Source organism: Rhea americana, unplaced genomic scaffold (assembly GCF_003343005.1).
Source record: "Rhea americana isolate MKP2758 unplaced genomic scaffold, rheAme1 scaffold_354, whole genome shotgun sequence".
NCBI lineage: Eukaryota > Metazoa > Chordata > Aves > Rheiformes > Rheidae > Rhea > Rhea americana.
Window position 1 is genome coordinate 429,274 of NW_028186484.1, and position 8,169 is coordinate 437,442.

Genomic DNA, 8,169 nt, shown 5'->3' on the forward strand with positions numbered 1-8,169 from the left:
GGGGGGATCGGGGGCGGTGCTGGAGATGAGAGGGGTCTGGGGAGGCTGGAGAGCCTGGGACTGGGGGGGCTGTGCTGGTGAGGAGGCCCTGGCACAGGCTGTGCTGGGGCCCTGTGTCCCTCGCTGGCTAAGCCCTACGCCACAGCAGTGAGCTCGGCTTGCTCACCCCTCTCTCTCATCCTGCAGGGTCTCCCTGTTCTCCGAAGCCTCTCGAGCCGCCCTGCCCTCGCCATGCTGCGCCTGCTGCCATGGCTCCGTGCTCTGACCCGAGAGTGTGTGCGGCCTGGAGTCCTGCAGGGCCTGGCTGCTGGTGACAGGAGTGGGGCCGGGATGTATCCCACCTGCTACTGTGCAGGCAAAGCTAAGCAGCGGGCTGTGCTGCTCCCCCTGGATCCCTACAGCCATGGTCTGTTGCACGCTTTTCCCCCAGACGTCTACAGGACTCGAGGCCATGGCAAGAGGAAGAGCTGGAACTTCATCCACGAGAAGATGAGTTATGACACATTCTTCACCATGAAGCGCCTGATAGAGCGCTCACGCAGCATTGGGGAGGTGCTGCGGTGGGTTACCCAGAACCCCAGCAAAGTGTCTGCCAGCCACTACCCCATTGCCCTGCACAAGCTGGGCCAGCTCTTACAACAGCAGCAGGGCCAGGCCATGGTGAACGGGGAAAGCCGTGGGCCCAGCCAGATGCTGGAGCAGCCAGAGTTCCAGGCACTCTGTCAGGCTATCATCAGCGGCTGCTCCAAGTTTGATAACTTCAGCATTGTCAACTGTCTGTATGCTGCTGCAGCTCTGGGTGAGTGTGCCAGGCTCACAAGGCATCTGCATGCTCAGGGGTTTGTCTGTAGTGGCTTAGGGAGATAGGCAGAGCAATAGGATACAGGCAGGTGCTTGGATTTTATGAGGAAAAGGAAAGCTTACTAGCCTGAGTGCAAATGGAGAGGGAAGGAAGTGCTGGAGCAGGAACTAGTATCTGGTTTTATGTGCAAGTTTGCATGTTAGTGCTGACCTGTTGGCACTAAGTTGTGCCCTTTGAAGACTATGGCTCTGCTTGGGTTGTGTAGCAGGAAGCAAGTTAAGTGAGCTGTTCTAGTAAAGGCCCAGCTGACTGGGATGTGTCTGATGTCTGCCTGAAGGGTTGGGGAAGCACTGGCCMGCTCTGGCAGAATGCAGGCTAAGCTGTTGTCTTAAATTCTGTTGTATTCCCTGAAAATTAGCAAACATTTAAGCACTGAGATGTGAGGTCTCTACTAAATTCTGTATAAGCAGTAAGCACTATGTTCTTGGACATTTAATATTCAGGAAAAAGTATTCATTCAAGTCAGTCTGGGTTCTTGTCCACAGCAACAATGTCTGCTTGTTATGGTGCCTTTCTACTTTCCTAGCCTCCAGCATGAGCAGGGCTAGGAGTACATGCACAGTGTTGTGATGAGGCTCCCTCATTAATTTGGTTAAAGGTCTCTGGAGGTTCTCAGCATTTTTCTCCTTTCTACTGTGAAAAGGATTATGTTCCTTGGTTGCCTGTGACAGCAGGTGACTGGCCTCTGACCTGAGCATTTTCTTCCAGTCCTGTGTTCTTATGTTCCACTACTAACTTTTCCTGCTATTTTTTTTGGGGGGGGGAAGGGATGACCAGTGGTTGGGGAGGGGGGTTGTGGTTCTTGGTTTTTGGTCTTCTTTTTTTTTTTTTGTTTTTAAAACCACAGCTGCATACTGGGTTGTGGGTTGAAGTCTCCACTGAGCCGTGTACAGAGACACCCAGTCCCTTTCTTGAGTTGATGCAGTAACTCTAGATCCTGCTAAAGCCAGGGAGGAAAGAAGTTTCCATTTTCCCACTCTGTCTCACACTACTTTGTGTTTATTGACACTGAATTCTTTTGGCTGTTAAGGCGCCTCTCCCCTGAGCTGGGTTCCCCCCAGCCTGCTCTGGTTTGACCCACACTTTGTTCTCTGTGAGTCACCCTTCCCTGCTCACCATGCTTACCAACTCATTAATAAAAATGCTAACCAGCCTTTTTGAGGTCTTTTAAAGGAACAAAGCGGCTGTTCAGACCAATTTTTCACTTTCCACCTTATGACTGATTTTTTGATTAATGATAAAACAAGGCGTCTTACCCCATGCTGCCTTAGTTTCTTTAAAGCCTTTTTGAAAATTGAAATCTTGTCAGCTGGCTTAGTAGACCAGTGGGCTATCAAGGCCTCATACAGTGTACATAATGCTTCATGTGTCTTCTGAAAATATCTCTCCTGACACCCGAAGGATGGCCTTTGCCTTTTTTCATAACTGCGTTGTTCACGTGGCCGCTCGTCTTTCAGTGACTGAATAATACATCCAGAGTTAGAAGAAAGTATTTCCCCTGAAAGTTGAGTTTGAAAATGAGAAAAGAGAAGGCTTTGGAAAGATAAATTCCTATGATACATGGAAACTTCTTGTTTCAAAAATGTACTTACATATTATCTGGTTGTTTTACAAACAAAACTTTTTAAAGTAAACTTTGAGATATATTATTTGTCTTTAAGAAGTCTTAGACTGAAAAATAAACCTTATTTTTGTCAGCAAAGTGAAATTCTTCATTTTTTTGTTTGAGGATAGGGAAATAATCTCTTTGCTTGGCTCCAAATGATGTTTTCCATTGTGTTGATACACTGATTTTCTGTTCTGGCTTTGCCATATCTGTATTCTTTCCTTTTTTCTTGTTTGGTTTGATCATCAGCATGACAAATCYGTCTTGTGTCTGAGCTTTCAAGAGTGGTTGTGCCTAGTGAAGACTAGAGGTGGGATCCAGGTGTCCCTAATCTTGTTTCCTTTTGCAGGCCTGCCTGGGGAGTCACCACTGGTGCGAGTGCTGGAGGACGAGTCTCGGAACCGTCTAGGCCGCTTCAACCAGAAGGACGTCTCCATGGTGTTCAGCAGCGTGATGAGGCTTCACCCATCCAGCCCTCACCCCCTGGTTGAGTCTTGCCTCAGTAGTTTGGAGCGCCATCTGGAGAAGGAACGCCACCCCCAGACCCTCTTTCTGCTCCTCTCCTACTACCGACTCCGTGCACAGGCATTGCAGGGACACGCGGCCTCTGACCAGCAACTGATCAACAACCGCAAGATCCTGCGCCTTGTCAGGCACACCCTGGGGCAAGTGAGTGCCATGCGTGAGCATGAGCTGGCCCTGCTGGATGAGATGCTGGCTCTGTGTGCCCAGGAGGCTAACAACAAGGCCTTGGAGGCCATCTTCAGCTCTCAGCTCTTCTATGAGAATCGTCAGGAGCGATTCATCCACAGTATGGCAGGTGAGGGCACGGTCTGCCTGGGCAGGAGTCCAGCCTTGCCAACTAGTGTAAGCCTTTTCCCCATTGTTGGGTGTTTTGGGCTCTGTCCATGCACTTTACAGCCTTTGAGCCTCCTTTTTAGGCCCCAAAGGACATCTGGGTATGTGACAGCACCAGCTGAGGCCTTGCTGAGCACCAGGGCCTGCAGTACTGGAAGCTAGAGCAGAAGATGCTTTTGCATTGGGGCCAGTCTGTCACTGACTTTTCAGCTTACCCCTTCCAGGTGCTGTGAGCCTACCTTACCTCAAGACTAGGAACAGGTTGGTTTYGGTGGGGATTGCTGCAGAGTGGTCCCCTGACTGCTCATGGGACATTCAGTGCAGCTTCTTCCAGTTGCTCTTCAGCTATACTTTCTGGGTTCATAGGAAAGAAATCTGTCTGAGCCTATCAGAAGTCTCACAACTTCATGGTTTCTTGGCAACTTTCTGGGTTTGTGGGGAGATGGCTCTGTTGCCCAGGTCTTGCTACCTCTTTCCTCCCTGCATTGCCTTTTCTGGACAAACTGCAGTTGCTCCTAGAGATCTGCTTTCTGGATAGAGCCAGGCCTCTCTGGCTGATACTGCGCTGCAATTTGCTCTCTGCAGAGTGGCTCCCCAGGAAGGCAGAGAACCTTACTCCCTATACCATGGCCCTCATTGCCAAGTATGTGGCCCGGCACAGGCTGCGTGAGCCACGGCTGCTCGATACCATTGCGAACTTCCTCCTGAAACGTGGGGAGCAGCTTGACAGCAAGGTCAGTATCTTGCCACAGTCTGCTGGTGGACGTCGGGGGCTGCCCTAGTGTCAGGGGAAAGGGCATCCCTTGGGTTTTGTCAAGCAGGGGTATCTCAGTGTTGTCGCTGGGTGCTGGGATGTGCCCTGACCTTTCCAGGTTAGGTGAGGGCCTGTTTCTATATGGTTTCTGTGYTCCAGGTGGGGCATACTGTGGTACTCAGGGGCCAAGGGCTAACTCTGGGGTGGGCCCAGGCCTGAACTGTCATTTGCCCTGCTGCTTGCCCTGGCCTGGTCTGACTCCCTCTCTTTCTGGCTGCAGGTGATCCAGAAGCTGGTGTTTCCCTTCAGCCGCATGAATTATCGCCCATCTAACCACAGTGAGCTCTTCCCCAAGCTGGAGGCCATCCTGGAGCAGAAGGCTAGCAGTTCACCCCTGGCAACTGTCAACATCCTCATGTCCATGTTTCAGCTTAGCCACTTCCCCCAGACTGTCTTGCACCAAGTCTTTTCCCCAGCTTTCATCACCAACGTTATGAGTACGTCAGGCCTGTTCCAGGGTAAACCCATCCTTTAAAGCATGGTGGGTGAGGTGGAGGTGGATATTGAAAGCATTAGGCAAAACAGGCTCTTCCTGGGAATATGAGACCACCTTGTTGGTGGTCGGTCCCACCTGAGAGAGACTTATTGAGGAAGAGCTACTGGGCAGTAGCTAGCCAGGTGTCCTGTCCCTGCAGGTAGTCCATATGCACTGATTGTGCGCCGCTACCTCTCCTTGCTGGATGCAGCGGTGGAACTGGAGTTCCGTGATTACAGTGGTCCACGCCTTGACCCACGCTACCGTGTCCTCATGTTTGAACATGCCCTGACGGCTGACGAGGCCAACAGGAAGTACAGGTCAGAGATGGTGGTGCTTTGGGTGWTCTCAAAGGAGGGTGGTGCCAGGGACAAAGATCCATACATGAGCTCCAAAACCCTCAGTGGAGCAATACGCTGTAGGTCTGGAGTTGCTGGGAGCACCTTTACTGCTGAATAAGCTGAGGTGTGTCCATCTTCTTGCCCCAGTACAGCAGAGTTCAAAGCTAAAGAACCTTTTCATCTCTYGCTCCCGGAAGTCTTCACGTCTCTGTGCAGATGTGCTCAGTGGGAGAATGCAGGTTGGCAGTGCCTGAGGGGACAGACTGGAAGTCCTTGCTAGTATGTCTTCTGACTCTTCTTTTTTTCTCTCAGTTACAAGGGGCTCGTGGCTGAGGCTTTGCGGCAGCTGGTGGGAGAAGAATGCTATCGACAGGATGAGGTGCTGCCCCCAGGATACTGCACAGGTAGCCTGGCTGGGCACTCGGCTTTGGGGCAGGGCCTTGGTACCACGGAGGGGGCTGCCAGTTGGGGTTAGTGGCGGAGCTCTGGGGAGAAAAGGAAGGCCTGCTCCTGCCTGGCAGCTTGAGGGAGGCCTGTGAATGGGAGATTGTTCATGGCAGAACTAAGTTTGCCTGCTTTGTCACTGCCTTTGCAATACCTTCCCCTAGCACCGGAGACAGTTCCCCAAGTCAGCCCCTCACCTGCAGGAGAGGCTCAGCTTGGCACGTACAGTGTGAGGATTTCCTCCTCGGCATTCCCCATCTGCTGGCTTGGCTGGCACAGTGTTCCCTGTTCTGGGGCTGGTGTGTCCTCAGACCCATGCTTTCTTCAGCCTAGCAGCAGTGTCTCATCAGTAGGGAGTCCTGGGGCCCTGTGCTGATCCATGTTCTCTCTCTGCAGACTTCCTGCTGTGGATTAACCGCTCAGGCACTGTGCTGCCTCTCTCCCGTGTCCCTGCAGCTTCCAAGGCTCCCTCTGTYCACACTACAACACCCCCTGCTGCTATTTCCTTACGTTCTAGTGTCCTGGCCCTCACCTCGGACTTGCAGGACTTTGCCCCATTTGCTCCAGAGACACCAAGCAGCCCCCCAGGCTCCCGGGAGAACAATCTTGCTGGGCGCTTTCTGCCTACACTTTGTCCTGCCCCGGGGGGTCCATGCTACCAACCCCCCTCGGACTATTACTGCAGTCTGAGCAAAGAGTCTTCCCTGGAGAGCCAGGGCAGCTCTACGTTAAGCAGCCCTTCCGAGTGCCTCTCCACACAGCCTGCTGGCACCCCTGACTGCTCCCCAAGGAGCACTTCCACAGCCACCCTCTTCCAGTTCCCCATCAGCAAGATTCTGGAGGAGGAAGAGGCTACAACTGGCTGCCCTGGGCATGATCATAACTGCTTTCAGGGGGAGCAAGCCCAGGAGGAACCAGAGGAAAGGAGCCCTCCCCCCACCGAGGAATCCTGCCCTACACCCTCTCCATGCCGGCCCAGCCCCAAGAGAGGGCCAGGAGATGGGCTGCAGGGAGCTGAAGAAATTCAGAGGTACTGAGCAGAGCAGATCTGTGTCCCTACTCCCTTCGAGCAGGACAGCCGCCCCAGGCCCACACCAGCGCTGGCTTCAGCTCACTGGCAGTCAGCCCCAGCCCCCTCGTGCCCTACGGCTGTCAGGTACCCAGAGACAGCACTGTCTGCTGTGGAGACCCCTTTCCTTGACCAACCCTCAGGCATGGATACAGCATGTCCCAAACAGGATATTGCTGCTCCTGCTACCACCTGGGTACGGGGAGGCAGGCGGGGATAATGCTGCCCTTCATCTGCTTCTGTCCATTTGTGATTCTGGGGAGTCAGGTGTGGGTAAAGCTGCTGCCAGCCCTCTTGTCTGCAAAGTGTCTAACGTGGGGTAATGCTGCCCTCCTCCCCCTGCTCTGTCCTCTGCAGGGTGGTGCTGTCAGTCAATGACAAATGGCATTACTGCCAGAACTCCGACATACTGGTGGGCTCACGAGCCATGAGGGATAGACACTTGCGACTGCTGGGCTACTGTCTGGTTCAGGTAAGTGGCTGGGTTGCTCCATTCTTCTCCTTTCCTCGGGCAAGAATTGCCCTGATTGCCTAGAAGCATGAGGCTGGGACAAGCAAGACAGATTACAGCCTCCAGAGCTGGCATCCAAGCTATAAACACTCTGAATCAGAAACTGTCTTTCCACACTTGCTGCTTGTTAGGGGAATTAGTGACTAATTCTCCCTGCTCCATTTTGCCCTTCCTCACTGCAAGATTTTTCCTCTGGCTGTGATGGCAGTACCAGCCCTGGTGACATGGTGGAAAGCATGTGCCCTAGCCACTTTTTCAAAGGGACAGCCCATCTTGTTAATATCCACTGTTCCTGCAATAATCCTGTCCTGTAGGTCTATTACCTGAAGTTAAGGCCTCAACCGTTTGCTGGACAGGGTTAAAAGAAGGTTAATCTAGCTTATTCTTGTCCATAACAGAATGATAACRATTGTAGTGTTAGCTACAGGACCTCGGGATGGGAATTAAATGAAGGCATTCTTTGTCTCTCTTGAGCTATAATCCTAGCTGTTGATTCTGCAGTCTTTCTCTGGTGTTTCACAGCTTTTGGTGCTGTGGATAGACTTGAGKTGAATCTCCTTTTTGAGATCTTCTCTGTTTTGGAGGCCTGGTTATAGCCTCTGGMTTTTCTGTGGTAACAGCTGCAGGATGAAGAACCCTTGAGACTTTCACTGCTATCTTTGCAATTGCTTTCAAATTTCCTCAGAAACTTCAGAAATTACTTTAAGGTGTTCAGCTTCTACAAGGCTATTCATGAGATGACATTTAGCTTGAGGATAGATTTTTCTGAATAAAATAGAACTCAAAAATGCAGGCCTCTTATCCCTGTTTACCTCTCCTCTTAAGAGGTCACTTGAATTACAGTCAGAGATCTACCAAGTAGTTCCACAAACCACATGCCTTAAAGCTTCTTACCTCCCCTGTTGCAGACAGTACAGCATGCCAACACGAACCTCCTYCTAATTACATAATAATTTGCAACTTGCATAGTTCAGAAGTCATTGCTTATGCATAGCTTTTGGCAGTCCTGTGACTTGAATGCTATTGTGATATTTCCTTAGAGATCCTGAATCATACAGTAATGGAAGAGGATCAGCTTTTAGAATCATAGAATCAGTAAGATTGGAAGGGACCTCTGGAGATCATCTAGTCCAGCCTCCCTGCTCAGCAGGGTCATCTAGAGCATGGTAGACAGGGTTGCATCCAGGCG

At 51.5% G+C, this 8,169-nt stretch overlaps 1 protein-coding gene across 1 annotated transcript in view; it reads left to right on the top strand.

Moving 5' to 3' along the window:
* FASTK (Fas activated serine/threonine kinase) overlaps positions 1-8,169 on the top strand; it is a 19,549-nt gene that overhangs the window by 1,652 nt on the left and 9,728 nt on the right. Inside the window, exons 2-9 of the mRNA XM_085312026.1 lie at positions 187-799; positions 2,818-3,288; positions 3,912-4,060; positions 4,361-4,577; positions 4,776-4,935; positions 5,269-5,360; positions 5,797-6,430; positions 6,827-6,941. Coding sequence (XP_085168152.1) covers positions 187-799; positions 2,818-3,288; positions 3,912-4,060; positions 4,361-4,577; positions 4,776-4,935; positions 5,269-5,360; positions 5,797-6,430; positions 6,827-6,941 — 2,451 coding nt within the window. The remainder of the gene's footprint in view (positions 1-186; positions 800-2,817; positions 3,289-3,911; positions 4,061-4,360; positions 4,578-4,775; positions 4,936-5,268; positions 5,361-5,796; positions 6,431-6,826; positions 6,942-8,169) is intronic.